Source organism: Anneissia japonica, unplaced genomic scaffold (genome assembly GCF_011630105.1).
Source record: "Anneissia japonica isolate Jap-2015-1 unplaced genomic scaffold, ASM1163010v1 scaffold211_len1577895_cov191, whole genome shotgun sequence".
Lineage (NCBI taxonomy): Eukaryota > Metazoa > Echinodermata > Crinoidea > Comatulida > Comatulidae > Anneissia > Anneissia japonica.
This window is the reverse complement of record NW_022711099.1, coordinates 349,506-373,921: the sequence shown is the minus strand read 5'-3', so window position 1 is coordinate 373,921 and position 24,416 is coordinate 349,506. Positions and strand designations below refer to the sequence as shown.

The following is a 24,416-nucleotide window of genomic DNA, read 5'->3' as shown; positions in this document are numbered from 1 at the left end:
ACCGGCTTCAACAGCGCAGCACCGCAGTGGGAGGCGAGGACATGAACAACAAACCAAGTGTCCGATGTTACTCCAATAGTAAAACCCTATGCGCAGTTTAAATGGTTCATAGTTCAACTATTGTTCTTTGGATGCACTGTTGATCGGCATTTCGCGGCCTATATTTCACCGAAAAAAGCAAAAAAATCCGATAATTTTTCGTTTGTCTGTACTCATACGAAAATATAGCTATCATTTATAATGTCTATAATATTAGATGATTTTTAAGCAAGATTGAAACACTTTCCTAATGGTTCCTATCGATGAAACCTCGTGTTATTGGTGCGTAAACATGTGTTCGTACTCCTGGTACTCAACAATAAACTGTGCCCATGCGTGTTCATAGAGAAAACCTCATTATAAATTCGATGATTTGGCAGGTGGTGACGTCATTGAACATGGTTTTTGTTGGTGATAGTTCCTGTTTAGTAGCATAGGCCTATGTTTTACATGTATAGGTTTCATGGTTCGATCAACGAGTTAGATTAATCCTGATTTAATGATAAGCAGTGGGTGTGTGTGTGTGTGTTAGGTTTTTTTTTATATTTCCTGGTGTTCCTCTTTTAATTAAATGTTTATAAAATTAGTTTTCCTGCTTTACTTTATTATTTTCAGATGAATATTAGTACAGTCTATTAAGCAATCCAACTAAATAATATGACAATATGGCGTTACTGATGGAATGAATAACTGATAAACAGAAAAATACATAATAATTAATAATGATTATCAGTATATTTATTAAAAAGTAAAAATGAAATATGATAGTTTCACATAATTACTTATTTCTTAGATATTATTTTAACGATGGATTCTATTTTACATTTTACCACTTCCAAACAATAATTGTCCAATGGGGTGACATATGTGCAAGATGTTTATCTCAAAACATTTCACCCCCTTCCCCCACCACACCCCTCCCCTCATGCACTGTTATGTGCGATTAAATCTAATAATTTAACCCGATTTGAATATGATGTGTTAATAACAGGGGCGGCGCCAGTGTATGAAATCTGGGTGGGGAAGGGGAACTGAGTGGAACGGTACAATGTGGGCGGAGGGGTAGGTCCCCGATGAGAACTAAGTGGGCGTAGTCAGGCGTCCGTTAAATTTGTGTTTAATTTGTGTTTGTATTTAGGCGTCCGTTAAAATAAGTGTTTCAAGGGGGAAAAAAATATAACGATTTAGGTGTTTCATTCTTTCATTTAATGTAAAATTATTTTTCGTCAAAACCACTTCTAAACATTTTGGAAAATGAAGAAGATACAAGATAATGCGCATTCAAAATAATAAATCACTATTGATGGTATAATTCTCTGAATTGGAATTTAATTGTGTCATAATTCTTGTATATCGTATACAGTTCTACTTCTTTTTAGTGTTCGTCGTGCCGCAACGAGTACCGTAAAGTTCTTGTAAGACGAGTACAATAATGACAAACAAACTAACAGCATACACGCGACCCGACGGCAGCATAACTGAAAGGCAGCCATTTTTCGTTAAGAAGTTTATGAATTTGTAGAATAGAACTAGTCAACTCTTTAAAGTTAAAAAAATACAGATTTCAGAATGGGTAAAACATGAAAGCTTCCTGGTAAGGTGAGAGAGATGACAAGACTGCTTGCTTAAGACTGCTTCTTTGAAATTGTGAACATTTGTTGCACTGTCGCCAGACGTTTGGCTGCATCTCGTCTCCATAATATTTTAGGACTAGGGCCTAGCCTAGGCCAGTATTCCTAGATAACTACTTTACATCGACACTTAAAGAAAAAAACACACTAATGTTAGCATTATTTCCGTTAACTTTTAATAGAAAAATGAGCTTCTTTGCTTCATTCCTTTTCTGTAAATTCTAAGCAAACTCGGATGACCTTCAATGAGCGGTCTACTGTGTGACGATCTATGGCAGGATTGCGTCATTTTATTGGTAGCGGTACAACTTGAAGTAATTATATTTAAGTTGAGAATTTAATGTGCGAATCAATTAGCTTAACGATCGCAATAGGGGCCGGTCTGTAACATGGTACAAAGGAGCCTGACTTCGTTGGATCTCCAGTCACTATAACAACTCCCTGGTACTATTAAAGGTGGATATTACTGTAGATGTGTAAAGTACGTAGAAAGTAGGCAATAAATGTACTGTAGAATAGCCAGTGCTTATCATAGCAAATGGTAAGCTACAGTACCTTGCATTAAATTCTTTGAATTGTACATCCTACTAATGGATTTTTTAATTCAAAATCTGAATCTTGATATCTGACTAAATCTTCACAACCCCTATTATTAAAAACGATGGCATACATTTAAAATTGATGTTAATAGTGCACAACATTTCCTTATCAGTTCCTTGAAGTATAATACTTCATTGTCTAAGGAATATAGGATCCTTTGACATTATCATGATATTGAGACTTGTTTAACTTATTTGTTCATATCATCAATACCTATATTTAATATGACAAAAAATAATTCATTTAATTTAAATTCTGAAAGTGATGCACACTATTAATAAAAGCGGCTTTTTAAGTAAGTGTACTAGATACTGCATGGTACAGTAAACACAAAAATATGAGTGCATAGCTCCCTAAAAGAAAACAATTATTACTATAGTTTGACACTCAATCAAAGGTTACTAGCATGTCTATTGTATGCTCTATTTTTCATTGTATTGATTACTTGCTTTGGGACAAATACTTAGAAAAACAGGTTAACATAATGTGCATTAGATAGGACTAGCTGAATGTAAGTAAACTTTCAACATAACAGGACTGCACCTTAAGTTGATGCTGAACCATGGAAATTTTTATCTAAACAGTACTGGAATATGCCAAGACAGTTTGTCAAGATCATGCTAACTATATTTATTTCCTATTCTTCCAATTCAATTAAATCTAATCAATATATTGATGAGAACCTGTCACCAATTAATGGATCATGAATGAATGAAAATGGGCTAGCCACACAAATACTACAAAAATATCACAATCAAATAAATAACCTTAATGACAGGGATGTTCCCAAGAATTAAAATAATAGGTGGAGATAACCTGAAGACATTATACAGTAGAAGTTCTACTGTATAATGTCTTCAGGTCTACTAGAAGCATTATCAAATTGCGTTTGCTTATTAGATAATCATTATTATAAGTCAACCATGACATCATCAATGCAATTCCCAATTTATTATCCTATCCCTAATTTTTCCTAGTGCATAGGTTGCTTGTTCTTTTTTAGGTTCATGAGCAAAAGGCTAATTCAATCACCATACCGTGCACCACAATGAATTCTAGGCTACGCAAAAATATCATATAGTTTCCACATAGTGTATGATATGCAACTATTTTAATGGCTTTTTATTAACTTACAATGCGCATTCATTATTAAATTATTATCATAACTACAAAATGTTGTATACTTGGCCTACTATTATTTTATTATTCATTATTGTCTGTGGATAATTTTCATTCTAAGATTACTCATTGCATATAGTCAGACACAGGTTATGCTACGTGAAATCTATATTAGTATCTTTGTCTCTTTTTTTTTGTCACCATTTTCTCATATGTATGTAATTATGATGTTGTCATATCAGTAAAATATAGGTTTCAGTTTTAACATAATTACCATTTGAGTTCCAATATAGAAGGTTGAAAAAAACCATACAAAATTTTAAAATATTTTTATTGTCATTATCGTAATGTTAGTATAGGATTAGTATGAATATCACATTACATCATTACAATAATTATCACAGCTCTTTATAAACTTACCTGAAGATTTTTGATTTTCTGCAGACATTATGATCAAAATGTCTGAGTGCTAAGTACAGTAACAATATAATCCCAGGTGAAGATGTTTATCTACCTGTTGAAAAAAATTAATGAAATATTTTTGTCAATAAAACCACAAGGATTTTTCTCTCAGCTTAAATTATACTCCCATATAAAAAAAACTTATTTAATTAATAGGACGTTTTCACCCTGTGTACTTACAAAGCACAAAACTACACAAACACATATTGGATGTTTAGTAATAATATATTTCTTTTTTAATTAATTTTAGCTTATTTTTATGATGTGTACAATATGATGCAACTTCGTACATAGTCTCTTCTTTTTGCTCGTCATAAATTATTTAATTAGTATTTATTAAGAGGTTCTTAATTTTGTGTGATGCCATTGGTTCCCTCTTAACATGGGTTACTGTATTTTATGTGTTGAATATTTATAATAAAGCAACAAATAAATAAATAGATATCTCCAATACTTAATTGCTTAACATATCTTGATACAAAAAAAATAAATAAAGAGGACTCTTTTACCGAAAATGACAGTGATTCAATCTATAATTCAGATGAAGATGAATCTATTTATGGAATTAAAATGAAAGACTTCCCTGAGGAACACTTCAACTTTAAACAGCTCATTGTACTTCACAATCAGTAATTACACCTCAATTACTGTATGCCACAGCTCTAAATTTATCACAGTAGAATGCTGGTATTAAAACTGTGTCATTTATGACATTATGACGAGGCTATATACATGAACGTGGGAGTTAAAGGGTGCGGATGAGTCTGTTATTTGTAGTATTAATGCATTACTATTATAGTAAAATTTTTAAATGTGTTGCAATTTTGCTTTCTGGGTCTTTGACAATCAAGTAAACCTAATATTTTTGGAAGCAAAAAACTTTTATTACAGCATTTTTTGATACAATGTCGGAAAAAGTAAAGTTTTCAAATTGAGATTACACATTAGAAATTATTCAAGGGACAAAATACTATGATTGGAGTGCCTGGCCATTCTGGTAGTAAACATTTCTCTTTGCTTACACTGAAGTTCATACAGAAGGCAAAATATTAGAGCTAATTCAAAGCAATGAAGTTAAATCAAACTACCATATGGATTTAAACGGTTCCCGAAAATATGGCAAATGTGCTACTACTGTACATAACATCAACATAACTGCACTGTAGTTCCAGATCCCCACTGGCTGATTCAGATACGGTTATGTGAAAATCATCATATCCAAAATGCATTATTTTGCCTGGTGAAACAGCACTACATTATTCAAAAATATTCCTGTTACTTGACATATTTGTAACTGGCAAAAGAATATTATCAGGCACTACTACTGTAGTAGTATTAAAAACACATAATCTGCAACTTATACCTGAACAAGTACCTGTGTACAAGTCTGCTGATGTATCTAAACGACATACACCTGCTAATTATCATCTGATGTATGTTATTAATCAACTAAGTGATTTGTTCAGGCCATAGACAGATGCAGAATTTTTTAAAGAAAGGGAAACTATTTCTCAGATTAGTGCAAAGTCAAAAATGTGGATGGCTCTAACATGTTGTTCTGGATGCCTGAAAATTCTATTCTGTATCCTGAACGGTCTAATATTTTAATAAAACTTCTTGCAGAGTCAAAAAATTAAAATGAGGGTACACAAGCTGATAGGGAGAGATACCATGGTCCATTAAAAAGTTTGTTTCATTAATGTCCGAAAATGTCCAAATATTAAAATCAGTGCCCTAAATAACATTTAGGGCACGGAATGAAAAAAAAAAAGTGAAAAAAATAAAACAGTAATGACATACAATATCGAATTTCATCCATGTCAAGCCAAGAAAATAAAAACCAATGACATAATTATTATTTCTCTCTTTATCTAAATGTTGTGAAAGGCATTGAGAGAGGAACTACAGTAAAAATCACGACGCTTCAACTGATGGTAGATTATTAACTAATGGAGGTATTTCCTGGGGCAGCTGTTGGAGTAATATGATTGTTTACAAGACTTTTAAGTTCACCAGCAGGAAATCCTTTTCTTTTGCAGGGATTACAATAGTTGAAAATACATGGCCTATTGAACAAGAAATGGAATCAGCATTGTAAAGCAACAGGAGATAGAAGCTACAGGTATCTATTATGATGCAAGTGAAGATATTACAGTATGTTTACAACGACCTATTGATGATACAGCAGGCCTAGCAAAGGGGCGTACATGACAGCAAATTAGGAGTTAAAATACTAAAATGACAATTTTCATTGGAATAGGCATTCTGCATTCTCAATTTTCGCACCCCTTGCTGTTTTGCATCCCTCCAGATCAAATCTAGCCTCAGCCCATGTGTGATATTCATATCGACTTGCACAGAGCAGAGTGGAGAGCAGTGTTAAGGAGAACTGGCCTGCCAAACCAAGAGGAGGATGACTCCCTAGAAGTAAGCCTAAAATGTTGCTTGATTGAGTGATTGGATCATTAATTGATTGTGTAAAATGATGTTGACATGTTACAGTACTATATTAGGCCAAATAAAATGAATTGATAGCTTCACGTTCGGGATTTGAAATTATTTTATTTTTGTGAGAGTATAGACCTTTAGGCGGGTAAATAGTAAAAATAGGTTTTTTTTTTATAAAACAAGTAAATTAAAATCTTTGTAATGTATTTCTGCCATTTATGTTTCTACCTTTTCTTAGGCTTGACATTTTTTTTCAGATAGTCATTGTTTTTATTTTCCACAGAAAAATGAATGTTGTTTTTGAAAAATAGCAATTTTTTCATGAGGTTCCAAAATTTGATGAGGGCAGGGACGTGAAAATAGCAATTAATTTTATTTGGCCTAATATATAATGATTTTTCTTCATAAATTTTAATAAGAAGTACTACAGTATTGTCAATTCAAAATGAATTAAAATGAAATGATTGTCATGTAACAGTGTGATATTTTACTATGATCGCCATTAATGCTTTTACAAATTTTAATTGATATTTTAATATAGTTGCAAATTGAACTGTAAATTGAAATCTTCATATTTGAACTTAATACCTATTTCTCACCCCTTATTATAAAATTATTTATTTACAAAAAATTTCATTACATCAAGGTACTCAAGTACAGCAAGTTTATTTTTTGGAATTAAATCCACTATATAGTGTTACTGCTGAATTATTTCTGGCAGACATATGAAAAGTTAATTGTAGACTGCTAGGCTAAGCTATAAAGTTTTAAAGGTACTTAAATTATCAAACTTGATGTTGACAACTGACATGAATAATTTGTTCTTCAAAAAGGTTTTATTCCTGATGATAATCTGATCTGAATATTATTATCATGATTTATTAGCCAGCTTTACATGGAGATTAATAAGGAATCTTTATTTCAAATGTCAAATTAAACTGTACATTAGTAGAATATAAATACAAAAAAAATGCTACTGTAATTCAGGCTTAATAATATGTCACTAAGTTCTGGCAAAAAATTTGACAATATTTAAAATTAGCTTAAGACGGGTGAAAAAAACTTCAAGACTGTCTGGCCCGCCCACCTCTGCCCACAATAACTACATCACTCTCTTGATAACTCCCAATACAGCAATGGAATGTTAAGTGGCTAAACAATAGGCATCCTCACCATCTTAAGTTTGGGAGGGGTTGGTTCTAAGTGGACAAAACAATAGCTGGTGTTTGCATTGTCTAATAAGTTTGTGTATTCTTAGTTACAAAAATATTACCATCATCGATTTCAGAATTCTTTTTAATGTGTATTGTATAACCATGTTGTATCTGATTATTAGTGTCCTACTAAACACCACACGGATGCAAAAAAAATTTAAAATATTACCACACAAGAGTAAAAACTGCTTAATAATCAATAAAACCAACTTTTATACTAATTGTCTAAATTCGGTTAAAATCGATGTACTGTAATTGTTTAGCCCACCGTGTTTCAGAAAGTATATGCGTTGGCATTGTGTATATCTCCCTCATGCATTACTTTCACAAAATCGGGACTATCTCAGCTTCGTTGTGCGAAATTGCGTAAACCTCCTAAAGTTAGTCATTTTGATTTTACTGTTATGGGTCACAGATTATGATATAGAATGAAGTGTTTGGTACCATTGTAAGGCTAAAATATTTGTAGTTCTGTAGTATTCATTTCATGTCAATCTGATCACATACGCACTCTCAACAAGTTTCGCAAAAATGTTGAAATTTGCTAAAAAGTCTGGTGGTGGCTGATACTATTTTTTCAAACCCCTGGCGGTCAGAGAATATTTGATATTGCAATATATTTTTGATAATGATTTGTAAATTTATAATTGTCAGTTTTATGCTTTTGTCATGTTTTCTAGTAACACAATTTCAGCATATGCCTCAATGGACAGTTTTCGTATTTTTATGTCTCTTATGCAATAAATATACCTGATTTTATGTAAGAATTATATATAAAAAAGAAACAAATAAACTGCGAGTACTTTGATTGTAGTATACTTAATTATATATTAATTAGATAGACAGGTTATCTGTCAATTTTCAAATAAAATGATGTTAAGAAAATTCAGAATTAATTTATTGCTTGTACATTTGTTATTGCAGTGTACAGCAATGGAATAAAAAGAATGCATTAATACTGAAATTGAATTGATTCAGAAAGACCCAATTTATTTAAGTAAATAATTAGTTTCCATTGGGTTACCAATAGAACAATTGCTATTTTTACCTTTTTATTATTTACAATTTGTTAAGTGTGTTATTATCTTCAGTATTTTAGAATAAGTCTTATAAAGGTCATGGTTGAATGCGTTTCTGCAGATGTCATGTTGTTAGAGATCCTCAATGTCACAACGGGGAAATCTGTAACAAAATTCATTGATTTTAACCATAATGCGGACAATGCTTTCTAGTCAAAACGGCAATAAACCAAAACCGTTTTGGTTTATTGCCATTTTGACCTGCTACCCGGACAACTATCGCCGTATAAAAGCTTGTCTTTATTGATTGTTAAAATGTTTTCTACTCTCGTGTGGTAATACTTTAATCATTTTTGCATCTGTTTGGTGGTGTTTAGTATGGACAGATTTATAGTAAAAGTAAAGTTGGTTAGGAACTCACTGTGGGATGAGACTTGCATCTAGACTATATTTTAGGGATTTAATTTAACCACAAGACACTTTTAATTACAAGTAAAGGGGATCAAGTGTGATCCATCCATGGATCACACAGGCGGGTATGCAACTAAGGCCGAATTTAACTTATGTTCTAACATTCCCATTTGCTAAATGAATTGCACTTGGTCCGCGTCTTGTAGTATTATGTCAAACAGTTGGCTTAGCTAGGCCGTGAGCAACGATAGGCCAAGGCTTGTGAATTCTAGTACTGTACTGCATTCAGTGGAAACGGGGACAGCCCCTTTCATAATGACAGACAGTTCACACAAGTCAGTGTCAGGGCTGCCTACACCTCAAGCTGACCATACCCACAGAATGTGTTTACGTACAAACTTTAGATAATTAGGTTAGTAAACGCCTACCTTAAAAACTGCATTTATCCAAGTTCACAATTCACTAAGAGACTGCTACAACATTATTTAATTAACAACAAAATCACTTACCGTTTGCCGAAGAAGAGCTGGGAGTTCACACAAACACCGTGTTGTTGTTGTCGATGGGTGCTGCTCAGTGTGGGAAGTTTCTTTTCTCTCGTACTTAGCTGCCAGATGCAAAAAAAAAAAGCGCAGCCTGCCCTCTCGTGGTTAAAACATTACCAAAAGGTTTTTACCTGGCAGTATGTACTGTACTGTCTGGTAAAATCTTAAAACCCTCATAAAATATTTTTTTTAAATGATCGAAACATTTAATTGCTTATTTAAATACATATATACCATGGGTTGTGAAATGTATTGAATGTATGTATCAATTGAAAATGTAATTTTAACTAAAATAAATGCTCAGTTTTCACACCAATTTACAGATATTTTAAAAAAAATTTTCTAGGTCCCCTACAGTATGTTAAATTCATATACAAATAGTTATAATTTATGCGCCTGCTAATTAGTGAGGAATATATTTTTTCTCTATAATTTTTTTTTTTTATAGACGTTTGTAACACAGGTCTTGCAAACGGTTTCCCATCACTAGTAAAATACTAAATGATAGTAGGCTAACAGAGGCGTATAGAGTCTTGAAATAATGAGCTGGTGTGGAGGGGGTAATGGGGAGGGGGCGCACTATGATTACGTGAGGAGGCACTAGCAAAATAAACGTGACGTTGCATCAAGCATTGAAGGTGGGGGAGGGGCGTGCGTACTCCTAGATACGCCAATCAATAGTAATCAATGCCATAGCCAGGATTTAAAAAAAAAATATCAGGGTGGACCCACTTTTACGTGTTTGAATTCAAACAATGTGGACCCATTTTACGCAAAAATATGAAAAATCTGGATCAATTTTCTTAAATTTTACCCATTTTAAGGTAAATACGAGAAATGTGGACCAATTTTTTCAAAAAGTGGACCCATTTTATGCATAAAATTACATTTTTATTTATTTTTTATTTCAACAATATTTAAAGTTGGTGACTGTTTCGAGCATAGGTGATACGAAGGGGCCCACTTTGAAAACTCAAAAACGATACAGAAAAAGAGAAAATAAACGGAAATTAAATGAAAATCAAGAATCACAGATTTATATACATTGTTAAAAAAGGTCTGTTATAGTACATCATAGAAGTAAAAATTAAAGCGGATAGTGTAATAAAGATAAAAGGAGAACAACATAATTTGGACCCATTTCTAAAATGTGGACCCATTCTTTGTGGACCCATTAGAAAAATTGTGTGGGACTGTCCCAACTGTCCCAATAGTTGGCTATGGCATTGATAGTAATCCTCTGCAAAGGGCCTAACTGACTCAGTAAATGTTGTATTTTAAAATTCCAATTAAAATTAGTCCTAGGACTATTATCTCAATTTAGTTTTAAGTCTTCAATACAATATTGACATTACACTGCGACTGATTTATAAAAACACCAGATATGTTATTTATATTAATGCGCCTTGTGGTTATTATTGCTCATGCCTATGGTATTTTTTTTTTTTTTTTTTTTGAGACTCAAGTAAGATTTCAGTTGCGATGTACATTGATTTGCCTTTATAATACTGTATGTAAAAACAAAGAGTATCATCTCGTCATCTGCTATACCGCCCTCTTGAATATAAAATGCTCGAACAATGAATGAGTGGTTTGCAAAATTAATAAATTGCATGAAGCCCAATGTTTTAATTCTGATGTGATTTTGTTGATATTAATACATAAATGCATTGTAACGAACCTTGTTTTTAGTGTGATTCTTACCTGTGTGTTTTTAAAAGGGGAACTTTTTTTTTCTGATTATGGTACTTTAAAGAATAAAATATTTAGAACTAAACTTTGTACTCCATCCCAACCCCACATTTTGTATCGATGCTTTCTTTTCTTATGGTAATTCATTGCAACTTATCTTATAGAAAATCATTAGACATCCTATATTATCTTGTTAGGACAATCGGTAATGTACAATTGGACAATGCAATGCAATCTATCATGTTCCTATTGAAAACGTTCTCGTTGAATATAAAAGCCACGTGCTTATTAATCAGGGTTTTTTTTTTTCGAGTATTAGTAAAGTATTTGCTACATATTCGTTACTTTGTAAACAAAGTTTCTAACACACCAACTTATACATTAAAAGCAAATTAGACCTGAGAAATCATGCATTTATGAATCATTTGCTTTTCATCAAAGCCCAACTCGATTGGATAGTCCTAAATATATTTCTTGTCTTAATCGAATCAAAGCACAAATGACGATATACAAGATACAAGAACATTTATTATAATATACTTAGTATGTCAAAACCAATGATAAAATTAATGATATTCATCTTACTTCTTGCTAAAATATCTCATAATATCATTTTAGATAGTAATTATAATCTAAAATATTATTTGTACATCCATTAGTTAACTATTTATATTACATTACTATAATTATAAAAGAATCGAGCGTCATATTTTTTTCACACCACATATCTGCAGAACACCTTTTTACTTTCTTCGCCATTACGTCTACTGATCAGGCTCCCATTTTTTTCACATATGAATATGGAAAACCGGGAAACATTTTTATTCCATCAATCCACTTATAACAAACACAAAACTGAGTACAAAAACAAAAAACAAAAAACAAAAACAAAAATACGAAAATACTATGAGAAAAGAAAATTTTGAATAAAAGTGGTTGTGCACCACACGAAAGAGAAAAAAACAAAACGTCTTTTTCATTAGATAGAAGGAATTCTATTTTATACCTCCATGCATAGAGAGCTGTTTTTTGTATGTTATCTATTACAAGAATGTAATAGATAACAAGGGTATCAACCTAATATAAATCTGTAAAAAGTTTTAATGCGTGCAATGTGTTTAGCTTCTTGGTGCATTATAACAACAGGACGCGCATCGAGCGGGGCATTTTCCATCAATAATAATAAAGATGATAATTATTATTATTACGGTATTGATTTTTGTATTTTAAACAAAATTGAAAGGTATTCATGATTGGTCTCACTCTAAAAACTCGTTGTCTCCTCCTATTTCATTCACAACTTTCTGCTCCTTTATATCATTATCCATTATTTAAAATTTTGTTGATAATTATTTACTATATTACTAAAGCGTGTCCTTTTAATTGCTTACAATATTGAAAACCAGCCTCATGTCAGTGTTACTGTTTGCAATTTTTTACATATTATTTCATTTATTTTTTACAAAAATTCTCCCAAAGGAGAACTAAAGCTAAACAATTTTCAGTTAAAATTAAATACAATCAACAGAAAATATTAAAATGATTACCACTATAGGTCTATAAAAATCATGATTACCGTACGTTACTTTACATTTACGCGGTATAATTACCGTATGTATGGATGTCTTCCTAATTTATACATGGTAATTTTGTATGCTGTTTAAAGGAAGATAATGATTGGAAGAGGAAAACTTCTGGGATAAGAACAGACAAGACGATAACTAAATAGGCCTACCTGTGCACGTTAAAGAACGCACAGTACTGTTAGGAAAAGAATAGGGGATTGTCTCTCGGTGTACTGCCCAATCACCACCAGAAGTACCCCACTGGAAATAAGTCTTCTTCAGACTTTTGTGGGTTATCCTTGGTGTTTACACCGAATAATCCATCCATCCATCCAAGTAACTATGTCACATGTTTTTTGTCAAATTTGATAGTCTGGACAGGAATTGAGAGATAAGGACATGTGCCTGGACATATGAATAGCACGAATAAGTAACAGGTTTATCAAAAACTATTTATTATTTGACATGCAATTAGTGATATATTAACAAAATAAAGAGTACTATCGATTTCAGATTACAGTATAAAACCAGATCAGGAGCATGAATAACAAGGCAACACACAAAATTCCAAAGTAGAAATCAAAAACAGCACAATTATGTTGTAATTGAATGACATATTCGGTCTCTGTTTGCGCTGTTGCTGTGCCGTCTTGCGTTGGTTGTGGTTCCTCCGTCTGATTGCCGCTGCTTGGTTGTTTCGGTGAGAATTCGGCCATTTTAATTCGATACCAGGTTTGTAAATACACGCCTGTTTTGTACACATTGCCTTGCATATGTATGTTAGTAACCATGATTTCCACAAGCAACGATACGTACCCAAGACCAATCACTGAGACGATGTACTTCCCTGGAAAGTAAAGTGGTATATTAATAATAAATAAAATGAACAATAGGCCTATATGAAGATCGACCTTAAAATATAAACAAAGTAAAAATGATTGCACAAGCTTTCAATAATTCTTTGTTTAATGTGGACAAACTAACAACATAAAAATAAAACAATAACAACATAACAAAGGATCGATGTAACTGGATAATACAAATATTTTATTAAAAAGCTGTTTTAGTCTTCATTGAGGCGAGTAACCAATATAACAATAACAAAATCAACTCAATTGCAACAGACAATATGAAAATATAATCTATAATCATGAGGATAAAAAAATACAAAACGTCGAATTAAGAAATTTGAAAATGAATTAAATCAATAACAATTCATTAAACATTACCGTATATAAAATACGTAGACGGGATAAACGAGGATCAAGAAGGCAATGCAAGTTATTGCACATTTAAATGTAAAAAGTACACGGGCCAAATTGAATTACCAGCAAAAATTTGATTAAAATGTTGGATTTCGATGACAGTTTTCTAACTTTTGCTTTTCCTCGGCATCCCTGTTCAACTTTTTCTGTTTTTGTCGAAAGATTGAAAATAAAATAAAAATATAAATATAAATAGGCCTATTCTCAATTTATTGATTAACTTATTGATGAAGAAGTCTTCCAGAATTGCACAAATTTAAAAAAATGCATAAAATGTGTGCGCCCGGCTGAACATGACGAAATGATGACGTGTACTAGGCCTACACTTACCAATAATCGTAGATTCGTTTCCAATAGGTGGCAGCGAAAACGTTACAAAATCTTGAAAGACGATCATTCCCAGTACAGCTGTCATTCCGTATGATAGTTTCTCTCCACTCTGAGTAGGGACGAAGAACATCAAACAGATAAGGAAAGAGCAGAAACAGTAAGGAATCAAAATAAATAGTAACTGAAAATGGTGACGTCGCATGAGTTGAATGGAGATGACAGCGTACACATACGGGTTAATGCCAGACTTGTACTCTTCCACTTCGCGTGTTCCCTGTACATGAATAAGCCTCCAGATTCCATTGTCGTCAAACTGGTCTTCTTGGTCAAGAGAGTGTTGCTGCGGATGAATGTCTAGTTCGCCCAAATCGTGAATCCAAGAAGAAAATCGTAGGCTGCAGAGTTGTTCGTCGTATGGGAAAGACCTAATGCTTATATGGCACGAACTTCGAAAAATAGAATACGCCGAGAAAGTCGCACTTCCGTTTGAACAAATTTGTACCATTGAATTCGGTGGAAATTGGTTGTATTTCTCGTCAACACTGGTAAAATAGAGTTGGAAACCATAATAAATAAATCTAAAGGATGCAATCGAATTTTATACATTAAATTAATGTTTCTTTACAAGGATAACTACATTGAAGACATTAATTTTTTTAAATTGTATTTTGCCTACCCTAACCCGCTTAGAATGGCCCTGACTTATATAAAATAATAATAGGCCCTATTCACAGTACACAGCACATGCTCACCAATACTTACTTATTGTCTAAAGTTAAATCTGGTTTCCATATACTGTCTCCGGGAATACCAACACAATTGACGCCATATACAGACGCATTCCAGTTAATATTTTCGTCCCGCCAGTTCTAGGAAAATTCAAACAAATATTTATAAATGCATATGGTAATTAAATATGAAATGTGCAATTAATTGCTTATTGGCGCCTTAAGTTAAATCATGATTTAGAAGTATTAAACTAATTTCCTCCATTTTATAATTGGTTTGCCTTTCTTTGTCACCTATTAAACAATTAAACAAAATTATAAGAACAGTGGCACAACGAAGATGACTTTTAGTGACGTCATTACGTTGTACGCCCACCGTCCGTCGTGCAATCGAAAGCTTCTTACTGTTACGCAGCATTTAGACAACAAATTTTTTAATGGGCTTTTTTTTTGTGGTTTTCTCTCTCTCTCTTCCTCTCTTCATCAGCACCTGTATTTGTCGCCATCGTATCTATTGTTTTGTTGGTATAAACAAATAAGCAAGCAATATAGCCTACGTAACCGATTTAAAAAGTAAATAAGTGAAATATGATAATATATCTCACCAAACTAAACCAGCCAGCGACTTTCAGTTCCTGAAGCATATCATTCTAAAATGAATAAAAATAATAATTAGATTTTATGCATTTGCCAAAACACACGTCTGAAGAGTAACATTAGTTCATAGTCAATATGATCAGTTACACTATTTCTGCTCGCTACTCCTACTCGCTACAAAATCAAGGTATGTAGGCCTAGACACATCATTGTATATATATTTAGGATTGTAAAAGAAGGCCAATACATACATTTTATTTTTAACAATAAAATCGTTTAAGCTTGCACGATAATACTGAATAATAATAGGGCTAAGTAAAGTTTACATAGGACTCTATAGGCCCTACATAGAAAGTAAATAAATATTTTAAATGCCGTGAATATATCTTTTATATATAATTTTCTACCTTTTAAATCGAACTTTCTAACAAAATAATCGAACCTGCCATTTAAAACGCTTTAGACATTGAAAGTATTATCTTGACTTCATGAGCAGTTGGCCGCGGTACCGGGCCCACTTTTTGGCAGAAAATATATAGGCTTAATGTCTATGCAGATAAGTATGATAGGAAAGAAATGCTAGTGGATATTGAGATTTTAGGCGAGATAAAGACCATGTTTTTATCTGTATGTATCCGCTACATTCAAATAATGTAGGCCTAATTGTATATCCGCTACATGTTGTAGTTAAGTCTGGTGGCGCTGCACTGCGGCTGCCGAGGGTCTCCAGTGCGCCAGCCCCAATTTCCAATTGAATATCGAACGAGGACAAATAAAGTATTATTATCATTATATTACTTACCAGCTCAATAATTTGAGTTAATACATAAGACATCGATACGTTGAGTACCGTACTCTGGTCGAGTACAGGACGACTTGTCGGCGGTCCAAGGCTGTTCAGAAGCGTTTCAGTTATGAGTGTTTCGTTGGTTTTGCTAACGGTAACACTGTTCACTATAAGTTACACCTTTATGTACTTTTTTTTTTCTTCAAGTAAAATCACATACCTCCACTAGCGATAATTAAAATTATATATTTTAGAAAAATAAAATGTACTGTCCTCATCAGGTCTGGATCTGTCTCTTATACACATCTAGATGTGTTGTATTAAACAAATAAAGGACAAAGTTTGGTGTGAACCTTACGAACTTTAACAATTCTTTAGTTATTTCACCAACCATACTTAAGTATTCTGAGTTTAGATTTTATTTGTCTAGACATACCGGTACCGTAGTCATTTGATCTTACGCTACTTTATAAATATTTATTTATTTTTATTAATCGTAAAATTATAAACATGGGTATGGCTGAATCACATAGATTAACACGTAAGTAATGCTATAATAGTAATACAGTATTATTTAAAAACTGAAATAATATTTGTGGTAGCTCTTATCAAGCGTTATGGCTGGCACTTGACAGGACAAACAACGTCTAACACATAGCAGATAGATCTTTTATATTTCTTACTTTCAGAACACAAAAACAACTGCACAACTGTACCACTAAAAATATCAAACATACCACTCCCAATCCAGAAATCAAGAATAATATTAGTTACCTGATAAAAATGACATTGTCAGAAATAAAATCAACGAATATAGACGCAACATAGTGGTGGTTACAGCTGGTTACATATTGGACACATCGTGCTATATAATTATTTATGTTCATTGACCTTTACAGTTCTGGCCTAAGACACAAAGCTATAATCTCTTTAAGTAAATCTCTTATTGTTAAAAAGAATTAGTCCATGAACGTGCAATAGTAGACTGACAATCCTCCTGAATACATATACAGTACTGGAAACTGTAAATTGTTAGGGCTACAACAAAAAATAATTCGTTGTGCGGTCAGGATTTAAAAAAAAAAAGAAAGAAAAAAGGATTAAGCTATGCTAAGGTTGATGGCCAACCACTACCATTAACCTCATGCATTTTTGTCGATTCGGGTATGAAGTATCAAATTCAATAACTAAAGCTTGAAAAGTGGCATTTTGGTTTGTCTATGGTAAGGAACAAAAAGCAATTCTGAATCGTAGCATTAATAGACATGCATATTTTAAACTTTCAGGAAGAGGAATCTGCGAGTATGAATGCTTATAAAACATTACTTATAAAAATATGAAAATAAACATGTGGAGTGCAAAAGCATGAAATATACCGAAGCAGTCACTCCATAGACTGCATACCTCCGCCCTGGATCCCAAAAATAGGCAGGCCGTGTATGGGCGATTCCATTATTTTATTTAATGTTCGAGAGGTATGTTGAACAATTGTTTGAATCCCAAATTAAAATTCAAACCCACCAAACTGGAAGAAACTTAAACCTAGGACACTGAGTCGCTGATTTTACATGTTCTCGGGCGGATGAACTGGACATGGTTTCTAATTTGAAGTCGCTTTACGAACAGACGCCACAGATTACGGTAATTTCAAATTAACGGGGACGTGAAAAGTTTAATGATCGCGATGGCGGATGATGCCCAGAACCATTTTTCAGTAGCGCTTCCTCGGCAAACTGGTGTATATTTTAGTCTAGACTGCTGATAGGAATGAACATACCAATATCGTATTGTTCCCATCGAGATTCGAACCAAAGGCCTACTGATTACAGTTCGGATGCTCTACTGAACTACGAAGTGGAATATACACCTTTATGTACTTCTTTTTTTCTTCAAGTAAAATCACATACCTCCACTAGCGATAATTAAAATTATATATTTTAGAAGAAAAAAAATGTACTGTCCTCATCAGGTCTGGATTCTCTAAGCTATAAGGTAAAGTTGTAAAAAATATATACATACACCCACAAAAACACACCCCACACACGTAACACGGATACACTGAAATGATATAGCTTCCAATAGAAATTTCAATTGTTAATTTATTTAATAAAATAATTTTATTGTAAAGATAATTCATCTAAAACAAATTTCGAGCAATGTACAACATTCTGTTTGCATAATACATCTATATATGTAAAATAATAAACTACAATATAATTATATTCATTGCTATACAAATAGAGTTTCAATTGAAAGAAATGCCACTTGGTAGGCTAGATCGTTAGTATCGAACATTGTTGTGGTAGTCCCAGTGCTGTACATGCGGAGCTCTTAGGCCAAGTTCACCATTGGGATAATTTGGCACAGGAAGATTGAGTCCAGTAAACTGAGGTAAATTCCTGTAATTATGGACATCTCGTAGGCCTGGGTAAACTGTAAGAAAAACGATTGTAATCATAATTAGAATAATAATTATGTAAATATTTTTGAATGAATATACCATAGCTTAGTATTATGTACAACATTTGTACTAATGAGCCTTTGTTTATAATGCTGTGACCTGTAGGTATAAGTGGATGTGATATGCACGACCTTTCAATCAAACTTAACAACTGACCAATTAGAACAAGGATAGGAATACCCGTGTCTCACAAGCACGTGCGTGTGCTGATGTCACAGGCCCTATGTGCTTATATTTTTACACATTCGTTTTGTGGGACCATAGCAACAATGTCCAAGAGGCGGGGCTTACCGTTAAGGTTCAATCATTTTTTTCCTCCCCATCTTGAGAGACTTTTTAAGAGCAACAAAATATAACAATAATAAAAATTTGATACCAAAGCTATTATTCCTGAATTTATTATAGAATAATAAAACAAGGTTGAAATCATAGCGTAGGATATTATACAGTACCTAGAGGTGGTTTTTTCCTATCAAAAACGCTTGTTGGAGTTGTAGTGTTCTCAGGCCAGCTATCAGAGTGAATTGGATGTGTTTTTGTCATATCATGCATGTGCTCAAACACACCCGGAGTTGAAGATGTTGACATTTTGTAGCCCGTCCCAGCTGAAGGGGTTGGATTCATTGCATCGGATCTTAACACATCTTGTGGTGATGTCATCACTTCTTGTGATGATGGTATTACTTCTTGTGGACTAACAGATGATGTCATTTCTACTTGTGGACTAAATCGAACACTTCTTTGGGAGCCAGCAGTTCCTGGATATTTTGATGTATCTTCCTCAGTTTTGACAGTATTAACCTGTTCTGGGGGTACGTATTTTGGTGGCCAGGGGGTCTGAACATCGACTGGGGGAGGTACAGCTGTATCCCTCCTGTAAACAGCATCATTATAATGTCTTTCTATTTCCTGTTAAAAACAAAAACACTAGTTAATTTAATAACTTTCGAATCTCCTATTAATAATAATAATAAACATAGCCTATTAATCTGCAAGATACTAATAATAGCATCAATGCATTTAAAATGGGAGGAAATTGCCAGAATTAAGTGATGAAAAAGAGTCTGGTAAACGTTGTGAAAGTGTGTACTCATGAGGAATGGCTAACAACGAGAATTCATCACCTCACCTGTAAGACTGACTGTATTTCACTGTAGTGTTGATTGATGTGTTGTTGATAATAACTTTCTCCGCAAATTCGTATGCTCGATTCACTGCATGTCCTCTTCATCTCCTGGATGATTGCTTGAGCTTTCTTAGTTTCAGATGTTAAAACTACGAGGATTAATAAATTAAAATATAATTAGATACAGAGATAGGCTTCTCTTTAGGCTATTAAAGGCCTAACTAATCAATTCATAGCTAAGCCTACTACTACTAGGCTAGACTTCATATTTTTGTCATCCATAGGATAGAAATTGCTGTAGTGGGGTCTACTAAAATACAGAAAAGGGGGACAGACTACGATACTACTTACATCTAACTAGAGGTCCATCAATGTGATAATCTGTGTTATTGTCTACATCAGACCTAAGTAGGGTCATACGATTGCCAAGTTCAGTGAGAGCAGCGATCATCGCGTCATTCAGAACGGTTCGCTGACGATGAAGACAATCAAGTCCCTGCAGCACACTTGTGCACGTATTGCGAAATTCATTTCTTGTTTGTAAGGTAGCTGGGTTTGCAGATGCCATTTTAAAATAAAATAGGCCTACAAAGTAGCCTAGATTACTTGAAGATTGAAACGTGTCGAGCAACACACACAAAGCCTCCTTTCAGTCGATCTATCGATCATAAAGCAACTGTCTGTACCGCAGGTACCGAACGAAATGTTTGTTTACATCTGTCTTTGTGTTTACATCGGTTGCTTGGTAATTTATAACCCCTGACCCATTAATTCAAATAGTTATTCTAAGGATATATATTTATTTTTGTATTATAATGTGACAATACAACTAAAAATACAAAATTATTATAAATCAATTATAAATAATTTTATTTAAGAAATAGGCAACTTTAATTAACAAATATTTAATTTCTTTTATTTTTATAGTGATTAGTGAGGCTGTTTACATTTACTAAGGCAACATCATAGAGTTATGAATACACATGTTGACGGACGACGGAAGGACAAGCCACTCGTGTAACATTTGATATTCTTCCTAATTTTCAGTACAGTTTACTATTGACTTTGGCAAAAAATTCTCGTATCTTTTTAAATTAGCATAAGCTCATATATTATTTGAAAACACGTAATATTTAACCTAAAATAACATTCAATGTCAGAAAGGACAGTACCAGTGCCAGCCGTGAGGCCCCCAGTGGACAAGCCGCAGAGGCTGGTTGGGGTGAGTCACAGCAACAATAGCAACAGCCTCGTAGATCATGTCACCGCTGCAGATTCGTTGCACAATGTGATACGTATAGTTTTACAGAACGTTTGTGCAATATTAGATGATGTTCAGTACTACAAAACACCAGAACTACAGGCTGAATTCCAGGCACTCAAGATAGACTTTCAAGAATTAGGCAGGGATGCATCATACGAAGAGACAAGAGACAACTACCATCATCACTTCTGGAAGGCTGATTTCGAATCCGAGAGCAAATGTAAATTTTAAAAATTGATGACTAGTATTAAAGTGTGCAAACTATACACGATTCACACTTGGGACAAAATCATATGTTACACACAATGCATGCTGATGTTACACAGACTTCTGGCAAGTCGGACACTCACTGCTTCGTACGACATTCAAAGGATCCAACTTCGCTTGCTGTGAGCGCTAGACGATGCGACGCGGTCTGATGATTTTCGGTGGTAGTCTGAACGGATCGTCGTTAAAAGCAATCTGTTGCGTGTGCGTCACCGTGTTGTGTTCTTCATAGAATTGCATCGGGTGTAGTGAGTGTCCGGCTTAACCTACCGTTATGCACAGATCCATGCATAGACTGTAATTTGCTTTTCTTAAATGGATATACACAGACATCATTTCACAGATGTGCATCCACATGGACGTAACGTAGCATTAGATACTTGCTGAGTTTCTCAACCATGCATAGTGTAACATCCTATCTCATGAGAAACAGGAATTAACCTCATTCAAAAGATTTATTGATAGCTGTGGTTGTAATTATTCCGATGATTTTACTAAAATCTGAGGTGCTGGTTGGTGGAGTTGGCATACCTTAACCTTAAACTTCTATTCTTGCTATCTGAATGCACTAAAGCATGTCAGAAGAATAACCATTTTTTATTGATTCATCACAGTACATAACAATATTCACACACATAAATGAATGTGAAGGTAATAATACCTAATGCACTGTAATTATTTTTATACATTAATATTTTAATTTGTTTTTTTATAGATTTGATAACAAAACTGTCTCAGTTAGCACATGCTCTAGTGGATTATAAACAGACTTGCTGTGATGCTAGTAGGAATATTCGGGCTTTGGATCAGGCCTACTGGGATAATCTATGTGACAAACATCTGCAGGAGATCAGGAACTTTAGACAGGTTAGTTTATGCAAATTAATTGCATATATGCGTGTGATATGACATTATTATAATAGGTTGCTCTTATTGCCTTGTAATAGGTCAGACTATTTTATTTGGTTAATTCTCATCTTTTTGCTGCTTTGTATTGGCTGATTGTTATCTCTTCCCTAAAAATGTGTTGTTGACAATTTCCACATGCTCCCCAAGATTAACTATATATTACAGTAATAACATCATATAAATTTGAATCACTTTTGCAGGAAATTGCACCAAATGTTAACGAAGCATTAAAACAAACATCGCAAGTGAATCAACTGTCTGCGCCACTTTACAGCTCCCTACAGTGGCGACCTGGTACAGGACCGTTAGATGATCCTGAAATCAGACGACCGCTTCCTAACGAGTGTACGATTACAACACGAGAAACTATTCGGCATCAGGTGTACAAGATTCCAAATGTGCATGATATTCCCGATTACTCCGGTAGACCAGCTGCAATGAATTCAGGTGAGACATTTTAAATATTTATGTGGATCAAGGATTTTGTATTTAACGTAAAGGGGTCATTCACAATTATCAACATTTTCATAAGTGTACAAACACTACGCTAGCCGGGAGGGGGTAGAAAATGTGTACACCTTTACTTGCATGAAAATGTTTCAAAATAAATCACAAAATAGATTTTGATGGCCAATTATAATGCAACCATGAATATAATCAGAATTTGTTATGCAACCAAGTACTGTACAACTTTGACTTCACAAAAAATGGAGAATGGTTTTGCAATGTACACTTTTAGAGGGGAGAGTAGGATATTGTAAAAGAGTACTATTTGTACACTTGTGAAAATTTTGGTAATTGTGAACGACCCCTAAATTGGTTTGATTAAAATTATCCTTTTGATGATTTTAAAATTATTAGTGAGGGATATCAGAAATAGATTATTTCAAAGATGTTCCCATAACAAAAAAGACCTTAGTACTGTAGATTTAGTGCTATATACATTAGCAGATTTAGTGCTATATCCATTAGCTTAATAGTCCAAACAGCTTAATAAACATGGTTCTATTTTCTATTTAGCACTTAGTAGTTTTTTTAGTAGATTCTGTGTGTTTTTAAGTAGTTCTTCATAGATAATTGCCTCATTTACATAATTTGTGAGCCAAAACAAGTAAGAGTTGTACCATATGGGAATAAACTTATTCCTCCATGGTTGTACTAGTAAACACCTACCAGCTATCTATTACTGAGTATTGTGAATATTTGAATAGATTGCTGTTGGTGTATTGGTAGGTAACAAACTACCACCTACCTAAGTGTACTATAAACAGATAGGTAGACACTGCAGCAAATCTATTATGAATCTATGAAAATTGATAATACAGTATTATACAAAATTGATGTTTCAGGCACAGACGCAACTTTGTCTAGTGCTGGACGCTATGGCGGAAGACACATCTACGAACAATCAATAAATGCAAGAAGATTTCCAGTAGAGCAAGAAATCAGACATGTGTCAAGTCGATATAAACACATTCACGGTTTCTGTGAATAAATCAATTTTGCTCTTGTTTGGGTTTAAGTACCATGTAAATACTTTTTAAAAGGCCTATGTTGATCACTAAATAGCCCTCTAGAAAAATCCAAATGATGGATAATAAACAATATACGGTTCATCTTGTCTACTGTGTATTTATATTATATAGGAAACTCTTGTATTTGATTCACACAAGATAAAATATAAATGTTACATTGTGAAGATATGAATTGCAGCTGCGTTCTGCAAATTTTTAGAATGCCAACCCAGGTATGAAATTCAATATGCCTGTATTGAAGGTGAATCGAAAACACACACAACATAGGCCTCCAAGTTGGTACTATTTTCAAACAATTCTGAAGGCTGTGCCACCCCGAGTCCTAGGTAAGGCCTAGCCCACGTTGTGTGTGTTAAATTGAATTAAAATGCATTGGTTCTGTAAAAATAAAGCTTCATGAGA

At 33.6% G+C, this 24,416-nt stretch overlaps 4 protein-coding genes across 7 annotated transcripts in view; 1 reads left to right on the top strand and 3 right to left on the bottom strand.

Moving 5' to 3' along the window:
- LOC117107267 (1-phosphatidylinositol 4,5-bisphosphate phosphodiesterase delta-4-like) overlaps positions 1-9,593 on the bottom strand; it is a 64,217-nt gene extending 54,624 nt beyond the window's left edge. For all 4 annotated transcript variants that reach the window (XM_033248895.1, XM_033248892.1, XM_033248896.1 and 1 more), the window contains exons 1-2: positions 9,453-9,593; positions 3,810-3,903 (exon numbers count right to left, since the gene is read on the bottom strand). In XM_033248895.1, the coding sequence (XP_033104786.1) occupies positions 3,810-3,837 (28 nt within the window). In that variant the 5' untranslated portion in view covers positions 3,838-3,903; positions 9,453-9,593. The remainder of the gene's footprint in view (positions 1-3,809; positions 3,904-9,452) is intronic.
- A 3,583-nt stretch (positions 9,594-13,176) lies between these two features.
- Positions 13,177-17,375, bottom strand: LOC117107268 (ligand-gated ion channel 4-like). Its single transcript, XM_033248897.1, has 6 exons — positions 17,227-17,375; positions 16,468-16,619; positions 15,674-15,718; positions 15,103-15,209; positions 14,341-14,882; positions 13,177-13,592 (listed from the first exon to the last, which is right to left on the bottom strand). The coding sequence occupies exons 1-6, from the start codon at positions 17,276-17,278 to the stop codon at positions 13,255-13,257; spliced, it is 1,236 nt and encodes a 411-aa protein (XP_033104788.1). The 5' UTR covers positions 17,279-17,375; the 3' UTR covers positions 13,177-13,254.
- A 1,135-nt stretch (positions 17,376-18,510) lies between these two features.
- On the bottom strand, positions 18,511-20,768 carry LOC117107269. The gene is made up of 4 exons (XM_033248898.1): positions 20,391-20,768; positions 20,043-20,188; positions 19,366-19,822; positions 18,511-18,885 (listed from the first exon to the last, which is right to left on the bottom strand). Exons 1-4 carry the CDS (start codon positions 20,605-20,607, stop codon positions 18,734-18,736), a joined length of 972 nt encoding a protein of 323 aa, XP_033104789.1. The 5' UTR covers positions 20,608-20,768; the 3' UTR covers positions 18,511-18,733.
- A 219-nt stretch (positions 20,769-20,987) lies between these two features.
- Positions 20,988-24,095, top strand: LOC117107270. Its single transcript, XM_033248899.1, has 4 exons — positions 20,988-21,523; positions 22,286-22,437; positions 22,680-22,926; positions 23,829-24,095. Exons 1-4 carry the CDS (start codon positions 21,193-21,195, stop codon positions 23,972-23,974), a joined length of 876 nt encoding a protein of 291 aa, XP_033104790.1. The 5' UTR covers positions 20,988-21,192; the 3' UTR covers positions 23,975-24,095.
- The last annotated feature ends 321 nt before the right edge of the window (positions 24,096-24,416 follow it).

Coding starts and splice junctions, on each gene's coding strand:
- LOC117107269 (XM_033248898.1), bottom strand. CDS start 20,607: ATGGCATCTGCAAACCCAGCTACCTTACAAACAAGAAATGAATTTCGC. Junction 20,189..20,390: donor TGATGGACCTCTAGTTAGAT/GTAAGTAGTATC, acceptor TAATCCTCGTAG/TTTTAACATCTGAAACTAAG. Junction 18,886..19,365: donor TAGGAAAAAACCACCTCTAG/GTACTGTATAAT, acceptor TTTTTCTTACAG/TTTACCCAGGCCTACGAGAT.
- LOC117107268 (XM_033248897.1), bottom strand. CDS start 17,278: ATGTTGCGTCTATATTCGTTGATTTTATTTCTGACAATGTCATTTTTA. Junction 15,719..16,467: donor TAACTCAAATTATTGAGCTG/GTAAGTAATATA, acceptor TATTCATTTTAG/AATGATATGCTTCAGGAACT. Junction 13,593..14,340: donor AAACGAATCTACGATTATTG/GTAAGTGTAGGC, acceptor TTTACTTTCCAG/GGAAGTACATCGTCTCAGTG.
- LOC117107270 (XM_033248899.1), top strand. CDS start 21,193: ATGTCAGAAAGGACAGTACCAGTGCCAGCCGTGAGGCCCCCAGTGGAC. Junction 21,524..22,285: donor TTTCGAATCCGAGAGCAAAT/GTAAATTTTAAA, acceptor GTTTTTTTATAG/ATTTGATAACAAAACTGTCT. Junction 22,438..22,679: donor AGATCAGGAACTTTAGACAG/GTTAGTTTATGC, acceptor TCACTTTTGCAG/GAAATTGCACCAAATGTTAA.